At 30.8% G+C, this 22,014-nt stretch overlaps 2 protein-coding genes across 3 annotated transcripts in view; one reads left to right on the top strand and one right to left on the bottom strand.

Moving 5' to 3' along the window:
• LOC106679305 (uncharacterized) overlaps window positions 1-20,594 on the bottom strand; it is a 39,482-nt gene extending 18,888 nt beyond the window's left edge. Inside the window, exons 1-3 of the mRNA XM_014418389.2 lie at window positions 20,396-20,594; window positions 4,194-4,383; window positions 685-792 (exon numbers count right to left, since the gene is read on the bottom strand). Of these exons, the coding sequence (XP_014273875.1) occupies window positions 685-792; window positions 4,194-4,383; window positions 20,396-20,469 (372 nt within the window). The 5' untranslated portion in view covers window positions 20,470-20,594. The remainder of the gene's footprint in view (window positions 1-684; window positions 793-4,193; window positions 4,384-20,395) is intronic.
• Window positions 1-22,014, top strand: part of Elk (Eag-like K[+] channel) — a 477,962-nt gene that overhangs the window by 390,819 nt on the left and 65,129 nt on the right. The gene's annotated exons all lie outside the window — the stretch shown is intronic.

Here is a 22,014-nt window from a genome sequence, read left to right on the forward strand (position 1 = left end):
TGGTGGGATTTGTCAGGATTTATTTTGATTCTCCAGTTTTTACACCATTCTTCAATAGATGTTATGTGTGCCTGTAGTGTTTGTGATGCATTAGTTGGGTCGTTGTTTACAGAAAGTATACATGTGTCATCAGCGTATGCTGTTAGCACTGTGTTAGGGGGGGTTGGGATGTCAGCAATAATAAAGTTAAAAATAAAAAAAAGTATTTAATAACTAACAAATAAATCAGTTAAAAGAATAAATATGTATTATTACAATAAAAATATGAAACTTTGTACAAATAAAGTATCAGTTCAAAAGTGTAGCATTTCATTTAATTCTCGTGAAGAGATACGACCAGATCGGAAAGCAGTGCAAAAATACTTTCTCGTTTGTGATTATGTACATATAACGTTTGCTTTCATTGAATTTGATTTTATAACCCAAGACTAAATAAGAAAATACTTTAGTGATTTATTCACGCATTCTTCCCCCACCATCTCTTACATTACCAAGACCTTGAGTAGTAAGAGATTTAAAAAGCCGCTTTGTTTATCCTTTAATATTGGGTTCGTACATACGTCATCAAACTCATGACTACTTCTGCAAATTATACACTACACGTAAAAATAAAAATTACAAGTTACTCATAGTTGAAAGCAATAATTATTTTAACAAATAGTCAATTATCCTTTAACTACTTACATTTGAAGCCCTATAAGGGCGGTTACAATCACCCACTGTGCTTCTCTTACACTTCAAAAATTCTTTAGCGAATTCAGTGAATTCTACAAGTTTACTCTGGAAGGGATCCTGAAATTGTATTTTTTATTATAATACTTCAACAATAGATTTTTTCTTTTTCATTTATCTAAATACAAACAATTATCCGGTTCAGAAATCTAGCATGGTGAACCGTAAACCAACGAGATAGAAACTTGAGGCCTATTAAAAGTACAAGAGTTGCCCTTTATTAAATACCTGAGGCTGTTAATTAATTGAATTCCCGTCGAGGATGTAGAGGCAGTTGTAATGATGGCACTTAGCCCGCTCCAATTCTCAGCTCATTCTTCTCTATAGTATTGTTAGTGTTATTATTTATTTTTATTATTGCTAGAGTAGACCTGAGATGAACTTTAACTGAAAATGTGGTATTTTATGTTAAGTATCTTTGAAGTGACACGGGAAGAAGGGTGCGCTGGGATCTCAAAGAACCTTGCCCTACCCCTCCCACGTAGTGAATAGAGTGGGCTCGGGGATTCTCAAGTCGATAGTGTAAATATTTTATATAAGATTGTAAATGTGACTAGTGATTTTTTTTAATTTATTTTTGTTTTATGTACATAGTTTGCTTTTATTAATTTTCTTCCTTCGGTTTATATATCTGTAACCCCAGTGAATATGTGGTTAAGTCAAAATTCCTTACTTTTCAGGGGACAACTTTTCATTTATGTAAAATCAGGTGTTTGTGGTAAATCATCGAAATTTCGTCAATACTACCAAAACGTTGGTAAATTGTCACTTGTTTTACACCAATTTGATATGTCTTATCACTAATTAGATAATAGAGTTAACTAATTGTTCACCGACCGTTGACAACAGACTTGACCAATAACTCTGTTTTAAAACGTTGACTGACTTAGACACTTATGCACAATGAAGATGTTGCCTCTGTGATTCTCTTAGACCACATAACTCATTTTGACCAAAATTCGACTTAACCACATATTCACTGGGGTGACAGATATACTTTGAGAGAGTTCATTCATTATTATGTAAATTATTTTCATTTCATTTTATTTATTTTTTAAATTTTAGTATGAATGTGATCAGTTATTACCTGTTGCACAACAACGTTATAGCAGATTCTAATATTTGTCAATGAATAACTAACGCTTTGAATTAAAAAAAAAGTATCTTTGAGATACCCCAAAAGTTCGAAATAAAAAGTGAGATCCATCCACCCATACACTGCTCATTCGTGCCGGCCTTTCTCCATCTATTATATACATATTTACAATTAAAAAAAAAATATATTTTACGTTTTAAAAAAAGAATGCAGTGGTCAAATGGGTGCCGTGCGTAATGCAGACAAATATTATATAGAGATGATTGAATTGATGTTCCTTAAATGATGCGATGATTTTATTTTACTTTGTAAAGTGTAGAAATCGTATTTTTAACCAACCTTAACCACTGTGTATTGAATTCACAGTTTAAGCAATGATAACCGATTAATAAATGATATGATTTTTCCAGATAGTTTTAAATTTATTGATATTAAGTATTCAAAATCTTTTTCACTGATCTTATGTGCGTTTATGATGAATATATATTGAACATGTTACGGATGTTTTTAAAGGGGACTGACACTCTAGTTGGTGTGTTAATATGTAACCTATAACAAATTAAGTGATTTTTTCCCTTTTGTGTGGGATAAATACGGATTTGTTTTCCTCTTTATATAATGTACATGTTTTTCTTATATTTGGTTTAATAGAATTAACATTTATATTTTTAATAACTTTTTTTTTGGAAGATCTGACAGGAATAAAACATAATTAGAGGTAAAAGTTAGTCTTCGTTGATTATTAGATTCTTTAAATATATTTACAAAATATATAAAATATGTTTAAAAAACAAAATCTAATGTGGTTCCCTAATCACACAACATTCACAAAGCTGAAATTAAAACTTGACCGTATCAAAACGGCAACTTCTCTGTTTTTCATGAATAAAACTTAATGATTCCTGAGGCATAGATTTCCTAAAATAAATTCACCGACTACTAATTTTTTAGTATATTTTTTATGAAATGTTGCTTTAAAAAAAACTTATCTCGGGAACTATTGAACGTAAATAGTACTTTTAAAGCTGATGTTAGTAAATTTAGTCTACTTTAAATGGTATTCTATTAGGTTTTTAAGTGTTGTAAATAGTTTTAAAGCTATGGAGCTCTAACCTGTTTTACAGTGTATAGGATAGAATAACTTCTGATATTAGAACGCAAGCCCCAGGAAGAGATGAAGGTCCAACGTTCATGCAGTAGCACAACGCCTTACTCATTGAGCTATCTCGCTCCCCTATATATATCGTATGTGGATACAGGAAAGTGAAAAAATATAAATGTTTTAGACATAAAATAAGACCACATAAAACTCGTACCTAGAGGCCTCAAAGTTTGAGCATGTTTAGTGTTTGAGCAAGGAGGTTATACAGTACCCGCAGTACTGAACAGTTGTGCGGGTTTGCTATCCTGAGCTTACTATGGCGTTGAATACTAGATCAACAACGCCCATGTTTCGTATTTTATGTTTTGATATTTCAATTTTTTTAAATTATTATTATTACTATTGCTCTTTAAATTGGAGTTAGTTAATTGGCATTTAATGTGTTTAGTTTTTGTGTTTAAATCTTATTTAATAGGTTATTTTTTCTTTACAATGTCAATACTAACTGTAGTTTTTTCGCAAAATTATTATTTAATTGTTTAATGAATTAACGATTTTTTAAATATACCAACGGCCATTCTACGTAGAACCCATTGGTTCTCGTCCTAACGTTACTGGCTGCTTAAAAATAATTTTATTGATTTTAAAATTTCCAGTTTACTACATCAATAATTCAGTGGGTCAGGACAAAAAACTATTTTTAATATTTTTATATTTAAATTTAAGAGATTGATTGTATGATCAGACATTTATACGTTAGAAAAACTAAAAACTAACAAAGTTATCTTAACTTTTCTTACGCCCTTAACAATAATATTTACATAATAGGCATTAACTTTAAATTATATTTTAATAGCCTTTTCCTTTGAGTGATAAATATCTTTTCATTGTCTTTTAATATATCTTTTAATGTTTTCAACACTAATAAATTCTGCCGAATTGATTCGAATGGCGAAATATGTTTTTAAAGTTTAAGTTTTATTTAAAATATCACTTTTGATATTTATGCTCTTTTAGAAATCTGAGAAGATACATTTTCAATGTAAATTGTGAATGTTCAATCCGAAATAGGCATAATATAAATTATATCTTTTTAATTATTCAAGATAACAGTTACCTATTTTTATTCAAATTTATTCTTAGTAAAAATATTAAATCAAGGCATTTGTTATTCTAACACTAAGCCGCAGAATTGTGTCAACATACTTCTACTTTAATTATTTATTATAATCACATTTAACATACTAAATACATTTTTTTCACCTGTACTGGCGATTCTTCGTCTGAATCTGCTTGTTCCTCTTCTGTTTCTTCTACTGTTTTTTCTTCTCCGACATCTTCCGAAGAATAGTATGCAGTACCTTTTTTATCTATGAGTAATTGGTCCGTTATTTCTTTTAGAACTAAATTGTCCACGATCCATTCTCCTTTTTCATCTTTAAAGCTATCGAACCTGGAAAAAGGTAAAAAAATTGAATATTTTTCTTAATTTTAGAAGCATTGTATCTTAAAATAGGACAAAATCTATCCCCAGAATAATTTTTTTTTTGCCGAGATGCCAGCAATTGAATTATCTGATTGATTCCTAAACTATAGAAAATTTAAATATTATAAATTTCTCGCAAACTTAAAACATATATAATGATTTTCTGAAGGATAATATTTTGTTTAAAATAATATATATGAGATATTGTCATTATATTGATGATCTACTACACCCTGGCCATTTATTGTTTATTTTTTTTATAAAACATTTTAAAATGCTTATATTTATCAATTTAGATAGAAAGTCTTTGATTCTATAACTTGAAGTGTTTTGATTATTTTATTTTTATCAAATGTATTTCTATTGTAATATTATAATTTTTAAATTAGAACATTATGTTTAATATTTATCTATCTAGATAAGACCACTTGAGTTATGTTCGCTAATCTAATAGAAACACAAAATACTGTTTGTTCTCACAAAACATACAATGTATCTCAGCATTATCCACAGAATATATTTAGACCTTTATACCCTGGCTAGGATAGGTTGATAACCTCTATGATAACCCGTGCCAGCCCTAGTTGGAATACATAAGGATGTTAAACCAAATTATCAAACAAATTTATCCATGTTTGTTTTAATCTTGTGCATGTTTGGATTATAATGTCATTATTACTAATCACTTGGAGGTAGCAGACTATAATATAATCAACGAAAATATTTTTTTTTAACAAACCCGCAGTGATTGTAAAATTTATTATTGTTTTAATGAATAAAATTTGAGATAAGTAATCAGTTCCAGAATGAAGTTAATGCTACCTTTCATTATACAATTGCATATTTCTGAATCTATAATTTAACAAATGTTTTATTCTCTTTGGTGACCTTTGGAAGATTGGTGTCAAAAAATATCATGGCAGTTTGCCGTGTCAAACGTATGGTCATATTTTTTCTCAATGGTCAGTATGTCGTTGTTAATCTTAAACAATAAATATATTCATTCGATTTTTATGTTGTTTTTTTTTCGAGATGAACTATTCACTTTCATATGCATAATTTTATTATTATTATTCATTTTTTTAATTTGTCTTTAGGGATTGCCTTCATTCCTTCAACTCAACATAGATGTAAACTATTTACAAAATTTCAAAAAAAAATAAAATAAGCAAGCTTAAGATATAACCAATTAAAAAATATATACATATATATATAAAACTGCCTCACTAACGTTATAAAAAATGAATAAATAAAACAATTGGGGGATAGACAAATAAAAATAATCTTAAAATAATAAATAGAGATGGCCACGAGACCTTCTAGTTTAAATTAATGTTTAAAGTACCACCAATGGGTGGTTCCTTCCCAAGATTTTCAAGTGTATATGAAACATACTACATATTTACTTATTGTATTATTTTGTACAGTTGTAAATTACAATAAATAAATAATTAAAAAAAAATAATAATAATAAATCGTTTTAAAATATGGTTTTCTTCTCATTTAGTTATATCGTATTCTTATTTCAAGTCAAGTTCACGGCATACTTCAAACGAGCTTTAAAGAATTTATTAGCTTCATTATTATTAATTTATTAGTTAAATTTTTTTTTTTATTTTAGCTTTATCATATAAATTAAAACATCACTTTTAACTCTATAAATAATTTCAGCTTATAAGCCGTTGCAATCTCCACAACGTCCTAATAATAAAAAGTCTTAAAAATAATTATTCTTTTATAGTAGAATTTTGTTTTAAGTTGTTATTTTGGCACCGGCCGTTGCCAAAATATCGGAAACTACAATTCTTACAAATTTCTGAATAACTAAATTAAATTTAATATTTAAAGAACTATCTATGGCCATCGATGAATGTAGTTCAAGTTGGAATTGTAAAATTTTCAATGTGAAAAACACTAGAACTACCATAAATTAAAGGTAGGTTTTCGAAGTTCCTTTTTATATTTATAAGTTATAAATTTAAAATAACATAAATGCACTTTTCGGACTTATTTTTAGGCAACCAGTCATACGAGTACGTCCCAGAATCCACTCTAAATACAGAACGTACAACATGACGAATATTTCTTGTCACTCACTGTAAATATGACAAAAGTTGTTTTTTTTTCAAAACGTCCCATGCTACAGTCACATAATTACACCACAAGATTCCATATCTTATGTAAATTTCGGGCATTTATCATATTTGAAAATGTAAATGGATGCAGTATCTAATATGGGACTTTGGGTTTGGAATGAATTGAAGCGAATATCTGGAAATGTCTACATTTGAATAATAACGTTTCAAAGCTGCTTTGTATTCATCGCTTGGCGTGTGTTGCTCTTCCATTGCCATTCCATGTTAAACAGCACAGCTTAAGTTAACCATAGGTTTAATAGCGTCTGTCGAATTAACTAATGGTCTTGCCATTTGGAGTGATCCCAATGTAGGGAGGGAGGGAAGATGAAACTGGGATGTGTAGGGATATTATTTTGTCAGATCGAGTTGGTAGTAGAGCGCAAACATACAAACATTCCCTTACAGAGAAGCACTATATCAATTATTTATAAAGGAGTTTGTATGTGAAGATGATTGGAATCAAAATTTGTAAGGGATTCGCTTAAAAAGAGGCTTAATTAAAGCCATAACGTAAAATTATTAAAATATTCAACTTTGGGGTATGATCAATAAGATAAATGGAAATGGAATCGAAGAAACATGCCGTTGAAGTCGAACGATATAAAGCAAGTTGCAACACAAACTATATATAAAAAGAAAAGTGAGCGCAATAATTCACTAAGGTCTTATTTTCCTTTCATTCTTTTTTTTTTTTTTTTTTTTTGAGATGTGAATTTATAGTTTCATTAATTTAAACCATGACGTAAAAAAGAGGAAATATTTGACACTCACAAAAGGCATTTATCTCCTTAACTGTTCAGGGAATCTCCCCTGAACGACTTCAATTTAATTATCTTCATGGCAGTGCAAGCTAAGGTGCTGCTCTCTGTTGGCAGAGTTGAGAAGTCTAAGGACAAACCGCCATTGTCTTGGAATCTAAACAATAGTGACCATACGTAAAATATGATGTTGCGGCCAACATATGGTCCACAAATCGATTATTACAACATGTGATTTTTATTAAGTCAAAAAACAAAACAACTACTCTCTATTGTTTTTTATATTGAAAATAGACAGACAACTTCTTAACGTCTCACTGCATACACATATCTTCTTCATTTTCTCCTCACTACGCACTCGTAGTTGCCAGCATTTTGGCCATCTTCGCCAGCTAAATCATCTTAGCCACGGCGGGCGGACTTCTTCAACTCATCCTCAAAGAGGACAAGGCGGGCGGACGTATGTCCCTTTTGTCGATCTACTTCCACGAGAATATCCACTCAGAACAACCACAACCGGGGTCCCACCAATCACCGGTGAAATAAGACTTTTTTTTTATCTTTTGTTCAATTAATTTAATTTTATAATAGTGTAAAGCTTTCCTTTTGTTTCTAGTTGTATATTGTGTGTTCCTTCTTATTATGTTTCCTTATTTAAAAATAACAAAATTCGATCATTTCTTTTCTTTTCACGATTGGGCTAGTAAAGGTTCCTTTCGAACTACTACCCGCCGTAACATATGACATTTCTTTATATTGATTCATTATTACCAACATGGAATAGAAAACCTCAGGGGACAACCGGCCCACGCGGAAATCAGAGAAGAGAATGAGCAAGCAAAGTACAATCCTTCTAGAATACCAAACACCATCAACATCATTTATCATCCACTAGGAAACTCATGTTAACATATTAAGAAGAAATAGATTCCCTAATCAGAAATGGGCAACAATTAGCTATAGGAAAACTAATTGCTAAAATTGCCGTGTATACGAATCTCATTCATGATTGAACCATTGGTAATTAAATATCGTATGCATGGTAATTTTAGCTATTAGTTTCATAGTTCCCCAACCCTGCCCCTAATTAAAAATTAAATAACATACTAACAATAATACAACCTTATATACCCAATGTACATAACAATAAGTTTAATTATAATTGTATTTATTTATACAGTCCACTCAACTTACTTACAAAACCAGTCTTATAAATAACAATTATCTGCATTCTTTTGTTTCACCCCAGACTTATTGTTCACTCACTTAATCTGGAAAGGTTATAAAAGTGTGCAAAACATTAAAAAAGCGAAAAACCATTTGAAGATAAGTAAATTTAGACTGACATGCCTTTTTAATTTCTAAGGTATATTTTGCGAATAAAACAACTCCACATATCGATTTTCAGAATATCTGAACCAAAATGAGATACTGGAGGCGCCCAAATTTTTGGAGTTGATAAGGGAAAAGTATATAGTACAAGAGCCGGAAAGAAAAAAAGGAAGTTATCTCACCCCAATTTTTGATTACTTTAATGAAAACTAGGTATAATTACTAGTCAAAATTTATAAATCTGCCAAGTATAGGTAGGGGGAATAAAAAATGGCGGCTGTTTCAAAACCTTAAAAAAACATTAATTTTTCAATTGGAGCTCTATAAGATATAGATAAAAACTAACAACACTAGAAAATCTAAGAGAACATTATTTAAAGAAGAGTAAATTTTCTGAAATATTAGCCCTAAAAGCGCAATTTACGTCTAATAGTTCTCGAGATACAGCTTTTTAAAAAGCAAAATTTCGTAAACATCTTCTCAAAGATTAGTAATCAGTTAATTTATTTTGAGAAATCTATATCTCAGGAACTATATGACGTACAGATGTCTATTAGCACTCAAATTAAAGCTAGTTTAATGGACTATAAAGAAGTTAATGACCTTTTTCATGAATTTTTCACAATAAATTCACTGATCTTTCAGTACGTTCCATACAACATTTTTCTGAAACGTTGCTTTTTCAAAAGATATATCTCGAAAAATATTTAACGTAAATAACTCTATTAGGGCTCATATTTTAACAAACTTGCTCTTCTTTAATTAATGTTCTCTTAGATTTTCTAGTGTTGTTGGAAGTTTTTATGATATACAGCTCCGTAGGAAAAAAAAAATTTTTATCGCTTTGGAGTGATTTTTTATTTAGAGCCGCCATTTTTTATTCCCCCTACCTTTACTTCGCAGACACATCAATTTTGGCTAGTAATTATTCATAGTTTTTATTAAATTAATAAGAAATAGGGGTGAGATAACTGCCTTTTTTCTCCTCTTAGGCTCTTGTACTAATATAACAGACAAATCCGAAAACCACAAAACCGTGTTCTAGGACTTATAAAATTGATAGCCCTCCCTTCACACCCACCCAATAACCCAAGGGTTAAACTCTGGTATCAAGATACAGTGCGAAGGTTTATGGTTTTGGTTCGTATGGTTATGGTCAAGGAAAATATTTAATGCTGTAAGAAACGTTACCTGTATCGGTCTCATTAAAACATCTAAATATATTTTTAATTTTTGACTTGCCGTTTACATCGGTTAATAGCAAAATTTTACTAGAATTTTTATTTCTAACAACGATATTAATAACATTTTACAATTTACCTCTTTTTTTTAGAAGTTTAAACTCTGGTAAGTAGTTTAGAAAACTAATATTTTCAACTAATCTGTGTAAAAGAAGTCAAATATTATTAACATTTTTATTATAAATGTTAATATCAACTGTTGTTTGAATAAAATCATTGAAAATTGATATCTATTAAGTCGGCAGTTTAGGCACATAATTCAGCTCATCAATGGCCTGCTATCTGTAGGCAAACGAATCAACTATTACTGTACCAGTCGTTCAATGTCGCTTTGAAAACAAGACCTTACTTTAAGAATTTAATATTTTTATACGTTACTTAGAATCACCATGTCTGATTAATTTCACATCCCAGATCATGAGAAGGGTGCAAGATAAGGAGAGAAGAGAGAAGATTAAACCTTCAATGACCATCACCTAATCAGAAATGTAACATTGCATATCCTAGATAACCCATTCATTATCAATAGTCTAAATTATCATTAACTATTTCTACAAAAAGATATTGTGCACCTATAAAACCAACTTTTTTTTTGTTACATGTTATCAATATTAGAAGGGATATGACGGCCGTGCGGTTTGGGACGCAGGACCCAGTGCGCTCGGTTCGGAGCGTTGTGGGTTCGATTCCCACCTGGGGCAGTTAAACATTCATTTTTTGACCCACGTAGCCGTCAGGGATTGGCAAAAAGAACCACTAGGCCCACTTGCCGGACATGTTCCCCCCACCAAATACCAGTACCAGTATCAGTATTAGAGGTTTTATTTAAATTATTATTTCTGATGATTTCTTCCAAGATAGAGAACATTAAACAAATTAAAACAGCAGACATTTAAATGTTTTATTAGCAATTTTATCATCAGTATATATCCAAATTGCAGATAGAAATTAACCATAGATTTTAAAGTGAAAGTTCCGTATAACCCCTTAAACTCGAAGTCTTTAAAAATAGTAATTGATAATTTTTTTAGCTGTTCAGTTTCATTTCTTGCGATTATTTTTAGCGAAATTAGTTAAAACAACAAAGCATTTCTTTAAACGGTTAAAAACATTGTAATGTTATCGCAGATTTATTTTTTCAACACTCTGCTTCTATTGTCAAACGAAGACACTCAAATATACGAAGTGTTTGATGCAATCTGTTCAAACTAATTATCAAAATATTTGTGTTGTCAGTGTGTATGGTCATGATAACAGGCAACAGCATGCTCTCACAAAAGTGAGAACACCAGTTTAGTTATTCACTTATTATTAATACATCATCAAAAAAAGACTAAAAAAAAATGTGTACTCTTGTGTCGTGCAAACAAAATTACTTATGAACGCACAGAAAGTAACCGAGGAATAATATCTAGTTTATGTATAATGTATTAAATCTATTAATTTATATTATTGTAGATTTAAAGTTTGATAATATTATTATTATTATTCCAACCCCTATATTCTTCATCTAACTTTTGAAAAGGGAGAAACATTGATATTTCCTTCCACCGCTATCTGAAAGCGTTCTTCCTTATCACTTCCTTATTGTCTTCCAAGAGCAAACTGACTTAATGTATTTGCTTTCTACTTCCTCCTTTCCAATGAGTCTAAGATTGCAAAGTGGTTTACTGAATCGAACGCTTTTACTAAATCTATTAAAGGATTTTAGCCATTGGAATTTGGATATATTTTCATATTGATTCAGGTGATTTTTATAATTTTAACATTATTTTTTTACTGCTCTAAAACAAATCGTTTATGCCACTTTTCACAAAATATTATTTACATTATTTTTTATTTACTGAAATTTTCAACTGTACAAAAAAAAATACAATAAGTAAATATGAGGAAAGTTTCAAACACTTGATAATCTTGGGAAGGAACCAACCATTCGTGGTACTTCAAACATTAATTTAAATTAGAAGGTCCCGTGGCCATCTTCTTTTCAAATGCCTCGCAGGATTATCAGGGATTGATAAGAATGTGAGATTAAAAACTAATGGGTTAGGATGGACAAGGAGTTTGGAATGAAAGGATGCATATCTATTTCGGGCCAAATCTGCGACGAAAGGGATGAGTTTATTTGTGACCTAATAAGGAGCATCAAGGATTTTACTGAGGATTTGAGATTTTAAGGATTGGATACTGAAGAAATATAATAATTATCATAGCTACAAAATATTAAAAAAGAATCGTAGAATTTTTTTAAACTGCTTTGCTGAAAAATTTAAATCATGTGTTTTGTCCTATTCGCTTCCCCGAGCTCGTCATTTATAAAATGAATAGTAAAAGAATATTTTATGTTTTTTATTGTTTTATTTTATAATTGTTTACATTTTGTATTTTATTCAACATTTAACGATGAAAATCATGATACAATTTATTTACTCAATCGTTGGTGATTATTTACTAAATAATTTATTGTTTTTCTTTTTCAATTCTATACGGTTAATTAACTTCGAAATCATGCCCTTCTATTTTATGTACATTTTTTAAAGCACTGCACTACACACTAACGTTTTTTAAAGCACATTTTTTCCTATTTAAAAAAAATCATATGATAGAGATTATTATAAGAAAATAATAAAGAAAGAATGAATCATATGGGAACATATAAAAAAAGAATCTATCTTATAATTCATTATTAATTATCATAATTAATTGAAATATCTTCCAAAACATTTAATGAGGTATAATATTGGTGTTTAGTATTAAACATACTTTGAAATTATTAATGAACCTAAAACACCCCCTATATAAATGATTTACCTAAATAAGAAACAGTTATAAGAGAAATATGTATGAGACTGTACTGGACGAGGATGTCCAGGTAAAAACGGTGTCGGTTCGAATTCGACTTATTTGAATCGACTCAAACTTTGTGTAAGACACAAACAATTTATTTGACCTTTAAACTCTGGTTAGAAAATATTGGATTTCCTGACAATTGGAGTATACAAAAACGAAAAAACCAAATAAACAATACATATTTTCATTCTGAAATTTATTTTTTAATTTTGTGATGACCTAATTATTTAATGTTTAAAAGCGCTATTGTACCCGAAACTATTAATTAAACATTTTCAGATACCAATAAATAGTATACTGAATGGCAATATCAGTATGTCGCTAGCAAGATGTAAGTTCTAGGTAATTTTACGAACTGAAAATGACATTTTTTATTTTTAAATTAGATGGTAAGTATCCTTAAATAATACTTCACTTATTCCTGTAAGATAGATCTGTTACCTAGAACTACATCTGGACAAACGACTAACTTGAAATTTTCATACAAAACTGAAAAGACAGGAAACTGACATTTACGACACTTACTAGCCTAACTGTCTAAACTTCCAATTAATTACAAAGGACTCATTTACATAGGCTTAATAAAGTCTATTTGAGCTTTGGGCCTCCTTAATCCTTAATTCTCCTTACTTACTCACAAATAAATTTATTCATATGTAATCGATTTAGCCCGAACAAGACATCAATCCTTCCGTTCTAAACTCCCTGACCACTTTAAGCCACTAGTTTCTTAACTGTCTTCTATTCCTATTCCTAAAATATCTTCTAGGCGCCTGAAAAGGAGATAGCCTCGAGATCTTCTATTGTAGACATGATATTAAAGCGTTACCAAAGGGTAGTTTCTCCTCAAGTCTGTATCATGCCATTGTAATTCTAATATCACATTTACTAGATGTATTTTTATGTAATATAAATGGAATAAATAAATAAAAAAATAATTACGATGAGGATTTTAGATATAATATAAAATTTGGAACTGACATTCTCTTCCATCTCAGGATATTACTTCAATAATTTTTCATGACATCTAAACCTTCCTAAGTTTTACGATAATTTTATTTTCAGGTATTAATAAATTAAAGTTTTAATTAAGAAAGAGTTTTAACAAATTAATTTCGCTCGGGGACTTGTACAAGATGGAAAGTTGACAAATTACCATAGGCTAATTGGCGGACATTATTGAGATGGATGACATCTTTGTTATTTATTACTGTTACTTCAGGCTCAGGCTCATAAAGAACCATTAATTCTTTCATAAAGCTTCCCTCTCACAATGGTCGTACTTTATCACCTGGTCCTAGTGATAAAGGGGCCATATTGATTAGTTTTTTCATACTCTTCTCCTTCTTGATACTACAAATTCAGGCGTAAAAATCTGGATTTTCAGTAAGTTCCGGATTTCATACTTCGCATGCATTAATGATTTATTTTATAATTTAGGTTCAGTGGTTAGAAGATTTTATACATTCTCTAGTTGGGTATAGCGAAATTATCTTTTATTTTGTAATTATTAATAAATCACGTTTGTTTTATGCCCCTATTACTTCTTTTAGCTTATCTATTTTACATGACATAAAATAAGACAACAATGCTTGGCAATTATTTGAAATTATAATAAAGCTCAATTCTTATTTTAATTAAGAAATAAATAAATAAAGAAAAAATAATTTATTCTGGATTTTCTTTCTAGGGAAGTTTTTTGCTTTTATTTATTAAGATGTTGAGGTGAAAAGACTTTCATTTAGAATATTATCGTTATTCTATATTTTTTGTAGCAAGTTTGGAGTTCTGTATACAATAATGTGTATTGTTTATCTGAAAATGGGGCGATAATCCGGAATATTTGATTTATCAATAATTTCTAAACAGATTACATTAAAAAATATAATAATTTCACTAAACCCTATTAGATAATAATTTATTATTTAAAATTAAGGTCAACATTTTCGGAGAAACAATACCGAGAGGTACTGGATAAAAATTTAATTTGAATTTCAATCACAATTAATGTAAATTGTAGTTACACTATTTTAATATTGAAAATATGACAAATATGTGTTAAATATGATTAAAAGAATTTCAAATATACATTTATAACGTAGATAAAAATTGTTGATAAAAATACCTTAATTTTAGGATTATAAAGGTGCGTGAGTGTGGGATAATTGTCCCGAAATGTTTCATAATCAATAATATAGAATAGATTATATTCATCATGTAAATTTTTCCACTTCAACAATTTAAACAATTAATATTTTATAATAATCAAATTTCTTAAAAAGAAAATCCAGAATAGTCGCTACACTAATTTTATCAATATAAAATAAATTTAATTCAATTAAAAGGCTCTAAATAAAATAATACTGTTTTGCTACTATAATTATTTTAAGAGCCCATAAAGAAAATTACTATTTGATGCAAAGTAATTTTAATTACTAATTGCCAAAAAATTTACTTGCAATTACCTTTTGCATCATACTATTACCAATTCCTTTAAGAATATAACATAGCTGAAATACAAATCAAGTACGACCCGACGGTGTCTAAGCACAGCTACTTGTAGTTGTTGTTGTTGTTGTCTGGGGCTTAAGGGCGTAAAACCCTGAGGCCATCAACGCCCATGTTTCGTGCTTTATTTTATTTCTATAATTCTATTTCACTTTAAATAATTTCGAAAAAAAAATTTAAATAATTACTTCTGTTGGTATTGTAGTTACTAGCACAAACGCCAAAATGTATCCATTCCCAGCAATAGCTAACAATCAAACACTAATTAATGGAATGTTATCTGCATAAGAAAGTAAAAAGAAACAAGGGAACTAAGAGCCTAAACTTAGAGGAGTTAATTGGAAAGAAGTTCTAATTTCATTTGAAGAAGGGAAGACTTAAGGATCAATAACCTTTACTAGGACTTAATCCTGATTTCTTACTCAGTTGTGAGTATACAAGGCAACTTACCCTAGTATCTTTCAATCTAATTTTACAGTAGACATTTCTTGTGTCTGCAGTTCTGGGGCTTCAATATATAATTTTACGTAACTTATAGGTATATAGTTTCTTATATCGCCGCTTTGTTTGATTGTGACACATATAACAGAACAATTTTTTATATGATTTAATTTATTGTTTGAGACAGGTCTGCTTATCAATCATAGTAAAAAATATCCATGAAGTCTCACTCTTCTTATTTTCTTTTAACTCCTACGTTTCGGCCATTCTTAAGAGTTTTATTTATAATAGCTAAAATTGTAATCAAAATGTTGCTGGCTGTTCTGCCTTTGCCAAATTTTAGTCGATAACCAATTATTATCACAATTTCACTTATTCTCATTCTATTCAGTTTGCACTGTCTATTGCAATCTATCATTTTATCAACAATGTAAGGTTTGAAAACGTTAAAACTTTTTAAAAAGAAAGGTTAAACAAGTATTGTTTATAAAGTGATATATTGTAATAGGCTAGAATAGAAATAAAATAAGTGACATTGAGATAGTAATAGATTATTTACTAGGATAAAATCTGACAAAGCCAGAATTGCCTGGGTCATTTTGATAACAATGTTAACTGTGTTATTATAAATAAGGAATGGTTGGAATGGCCGAAACGAAGAATTATTAGAAAATAAAAAGTGTGAGACTCTATGGATATTTTTTATTACAATTGATGAAGAAATTATTGTTAATTTTCTATTTTACATATTCCATAGCTAGACTAGGCGTAAACTAGAGTTACTTTGTGACAACTTTGTACAAGTCTGTAGGAGGGCGCCATTAGAGAAAGTCCACGATACTATCTTTAGATATGTTCTCTATACACCTAGCATTTTAATCATTTGTAAATTATTAAAGAATAATGCCTTTAACCTGATATAGCAGCACCAGAAAGCAATATATTAAATAAATAACGATATAAATAAATGATCTTAACATAGAGGTTTTAAATATTTGTAAGAAAATTACAAAGAGATCGAAACAAAAATTGAAATTTTAATTTCACAGCGAGATTAGAAGAAATAAAGGAACTAAATAACAAAATTAAAAATAATTGGAGAAGTTTGTCGGGGGGTGCGGTCTGTAAAGAACAACATAAATAAACAAAACCATATTTATTTATTTTATGCCGACGTTTCGACCTGAGTTTCAGGTCTTCATCAGGGGTTGTGGCGTAGAAGGTAGGCCTACAACTCGCAACTGTTGCAGGCCTACCTTCTACGCCATAACCCCTGATAAAGACCTGAAACTCATAAGGCGAAGAATTAACCAGAACTGATAAAGCATGCTATTTAGGGATCACGCTGGACTCTAAGCTGACCTGGCTGAAACAAATCCATAAAACAACTCGGAAAGGACAAAAAAATTGAATTGAAAAGGCTAATAGGGACTAAATGGGGAGCGTCCCAGAACGCACTTAGTACGGTCTACAAATCATACGTACGGTCTAATCTGGAGTATGGAGCTGAACATCCTGACTCATCCAAAGCAGCGATAGGAAAGTTAAACAAAGTTCAAAATCAAGCCTTACGCATAATCACTGGTGGTGTGAAATCGACTAGCATCACAGCTATGGAACTCCAAGGAAGTCTTGAACCACTACAGGATAGGAGGGAGAAATCTGCTCCGTGTCTTTATGAAAAGCTTATGCAACGAGAGGAACGGTGGTTGGATTATCGTAAAGCAAATGAAAGACTGAGATCCCATCGCACTTTTCTTTCGAAAGCTGAGGAAATGCTTCACCAGATAGACCTACCTACTGAGGAAAGGCAGAATATAAGCATCTCCTACATGCCAAAGCACGATTCCGCTTAAGTCTACGGGCGACGCAAACTGGCATGTGGTCGAATAAAGAAAGATTACCATGGACCCGAGTTTAGAGCAGCTGCACTAAAAACAATTAATGAGCAATATGAAATGAGGTATGATAAACATTTTTATGTTACAAAACTGAAAATTAAAAATTTTATTCGGACTAATTTATACTTGTGTAGCTCATGTTAAATAGACATTCAACAAAAATTCTCACACTAGCTTTAATTCGTTACTCCAAAATCCTTCTGTTTTAGTCACGAATGTTACATGAATTTAACCGAACAGTCTTGAATTAGGGCTAGCATAAAATCATAAAATTAGGTCGGAGATCCATTTGAAGATTTCATTGTCTTTTTATTAATGGTTTCATAATTCTTCATGGAAAATGTTATATTAAATCTGGTTTTAGTAGGATATCATTTAATGATTTATGGAACCGCCTTGAGCAAGTATTACTACTTAAAAACTAATGTTTATTTGACGGGCTTCATTCTAGGATAGATGGGCAATAAAAGGTTTATTCCACTAAAATGTTTGTTCATCGGGTAAAATAACCGCCATAATTCTTTTTTACATCAAAGACCTTTTGTTTTTAAAGGATAAATAACATATGCCACGATATCAGGGGAAGAACGAAAAAAAGTATCACAGATGCTAAGTAAAGATAAATAAATTATGATAACAAGTAAAGCACCCTCAGATTATGTTATCACACTTACACGGCTGTTTCGCTCCCCTAATTTCATTTTTTTTTTAATTTCGCATTTTAAGTTGTGGTAGAGTAAAGAAATAACTGTAAAATTTAATAAATAGAGTATTATCCGTAACAAATGGAAATAACTATAATTCATTGAAAACATTCATTGATACAAGATATTAATTCATACTTTATATGATATTGCTATTCTACATAGGGAACTCCTAACCGAGCTTTACTCCCATATATAGACTCCAGAAGATCCTAGCACCTTCCTCCCAGCCACTTCTTCTTCTTCTTTTGCCACGACAGACCGCAGAGGTACAAGGCCTCGCGCGATTTATTTCCGTAGTACATAAGTTTTTCATAGAGTGGGTTCGTCACTCCCACGTCTATTTTTGTGAGTGCCACCCATTGGCTAACAGGCCTCACATATGCCCGGGGGGAAGCTGTGAGTGAATATCATGTAATCATATGCTTGAAAAAATCCCGGTTAGGTTCGGGGCTCAAACTCACAGCCTTTGGGTTGGTAGACAGGCGCGCTACCACCTTGATACCGTCACTCCCCACTTCACTTGTATTGAAAGACAAAGGATACTAAAACATTTTTCAATTTTCTAAAAAAATTCATTATACTTTGAAACAGTAAATTATTTTTTTACCAAAGAAGTCTAAGCCAGAAATCTAATTCAGAAATGTTTTGAATCATATTACTTCCTGTTACTGATTTTTTAATACTAGAAGTTTATTATCGAATTCCTTTTAATCCATATGAACTTTTGTACAGATGAAAATGATTTTTTTCTGAAATGGACATTTAAATATGGAGTTCCTCATTTATAAAAGTTCTCACGACCGCTGTTTTAACCTGCGAGGAGGATTGTAAAGATGGTTGGAGCTGCATAGGGTTGCATGGGGCATAATTAATAAAGTTCTAAAGAAATTTTGAGAATTTGTATTGTATAAGAGAAAAAAAAAAGAACAGATATTGAGATTTTGATGTAAGGTTTTGTTTGGAACATAATATCGACCAATGACTATTATTCTAAGCGCTATAGGTGAAAAGACTTGAATATTTTTGATTTTTGGAGATTTAGCTGTCCTTCACACCTTAAGCAGTAAGACTAACATTTTTTTTCCAAGTAAAGATGAGATAGGGGATGAAAAGCCTTGAAGGGTAAGGGGTTCGGCACTTTGTAAGTAAGTAATATTTCTTGAACAACGGTTGTACATCAAGAAATTCATGATCACGCTCAACCGCCAGATTTTTCTTCAAATAAGGGTACCCACTTTATAGAGGCTGGGTAGCCCCGAAGGGATTGATCTAGGAGGGACTCCATAGCTGCATTCGAACAAGAGTTCTTGGAGTTAGCAGCACAGGGTCTTTCTCACTGAGCTACCACACTCCCCTATATACTATAAAATAAAATAAATTTCGATCGAGTAATATGAGAAAATATTTGGATATTTAAATAAACATTTGACAATGGTTATTTCTACTTTCATTACAAATACACATAAATTTGTTCATACTTCTATTTGGGTAATTTCAACAACTCTAATGCAATTTTATACAAATTCTGTTCCAATTATTGCAAGGATCTAGATTATTAGTCTGATTGAAACATAATTAGGTATATCACAAGTAATAAACATAGGGAGTTAATCAGTTAGTCAGCACTCCACTTCTCCATGACAGTGACGAATACTAACATAGTTATCATTACCGACTCTTTAGGTTCACTAAATGCCATGAAGATTATTTACCCGAAACACCCGGCAATCATAAAAATTCACAATTATATCAACATGCTTGAAAACTTGGGAAAAACTGTTTTCTTTATATGGGTGCCGGGTCACGTGGGGATCGCTGGAAATGAACTGGCGGACATTGCAGCTAAACAAGCACTTGCTCTTCCAAGTCAGGGCGCGGCCATTCTGACACCCCAAGAAATAAGTCTTCCGATGAAAAATGAAATATTATCTAGTTGGCAAGCCATGTGGAATGAAAGCCCGCCAAGCAAATTAAAAACTATTAAAAAAAACATTAAACCATGGACCACATCAAACCGTTCCAATCGCAGGGAGGAGGTAGCTATTGCCAGATTGAGAATAGGTCATACAAGTTTAACTCATCACACATGTGCTTAATGCTTACCATTTTATCCATTCTTCAGGGACGAAAGACACCTCAGAAATGGTTTCGTCGACACTTTCTAATTCCTCCGACATGATGCAAACTATTTCCAGCAAAATAGGTTGTCCATGTATTTTCGAAATTGTCAGCAATTAACCAAGTCTTTAAAAATTATCAACACCAATAGCACAATGACGTGATACCATGGCGACAAGTTATTACCATGCAAAAAAAAAACATTTTGCATGTGACCGCATTGTCGTTTACTTGTCAAATATACCATCATTAATTATTATTATAAAAAAAAAGTTTTTATTTATATCTAGCATTTATCTTTTCCATATTTTCGACAAGTCGGAGAATTGTTTAATATCTCAAAACTTGTTACCACGTTGTAGTAGTAACTTCTAAAGTTCTTATAGCTTTCTTTTCTAACCTAGTATTATATTTAGCAATTTAATTTTTGGTATGATTAGCAAATAAAAAAAATTAAGTTACATATGTAAATAAATTTGAATAATAAAAATTGACCTAGATCAAGAAGTGAAATCATAGTTTTCCATGATTCTTTTTCCCAAAACTATTACGAAATTATTTTAGATATAAACGTGTTTTTCATCATTTTAATATTTTGCTCCGTGATAGATTATTTATCTAATACCTATATAGCTGTATGCCTGTAGCCTGTATGCTGTATGCTAAAGGTGTATTGGGACGTTTGTAGTCGAGGGATTTAAGACATCACTTTTGCAACTGCAGCAGTTCCGGTTCGAGCACGGCCTGGGGGAGAGTCGACTTTTATTTCGTGTCGCTCCCTCGGATGAAAACTTCAAGCTTCCATCACGGCTAGAATAGGTTGCAACCTCGAGATAATATACGCTGGGTGTACCCAAAGAGGGATCCATTTGGGTTGACTCATGGCTATAATAACAGAATAATTAATTATCTTCTACACCCGGATTCAAACCCAGGTCACAGAGCCTTACTCACTGAACTATCCGGCTCATAAATGATCGAGTTATCTGACAATTATTATTATTAATTTTCTATTCTTAACTAATGAGAGTTAATTATTTTGTGGACATCTATTTTTCCTCTTGTGCAAGATCATATCTTCCATAGCATAGCATAGCATCTTATGTGTATTTTTAGATCCAATTTCTAATCGATTAACTGTTATTTTGCATCTACGACCTCATAAGAATATAGTGCTCTCCTTCATCTATTTTTATTCAGTTAAAATTCACTTTAATAAATGATATGATATAGTTAGTTTAATTCACTTTCTTCATTGAAATACGAGGTCTTTATTTAGAATCAATATCTCTTAAATTATATTGCAAGCTTCATTTGTCAGAGTGCTGTTTTCCCTCTAGGGTTATTTTGACATAATATTGTGGATGTGTTCTACTAAATTAAATTTCTTTAAACCTACTTCAACAAAACAGAAGTTCTATATAAGAAAGTAGACCTAATAAATATAAAATGTTTTTTTACAAAACAGCTGTGAAAAGTAAAGTAGGAATAACAATAGTATTATCAGTTCTATAAAAATAGAAATATGTCTAAAAATTATCTCTAGTCACTTTTTCAGTATTCAGCTGTGATAATGCCGCACCAATTTTAAGGAGCTCATTTAT

The sequence above is a fragment of the Halyomorpha halys genome, unplaced genomic scaffold (genome assembly GCF_000696795.3).
Source record: "Halyomorpha halys isolate HHAL.00 unplaced genomic scaffold, Hhal_1.1 Scaffold194.1, whole genome shotgun sequence".
Classification (NCBI taxonomy): Eukaryota; Metazoa; Arthropoda; class Insecta; order Hemiptera; family Pentatomidae; genus Halyomorpha; species Halyomorpha halys.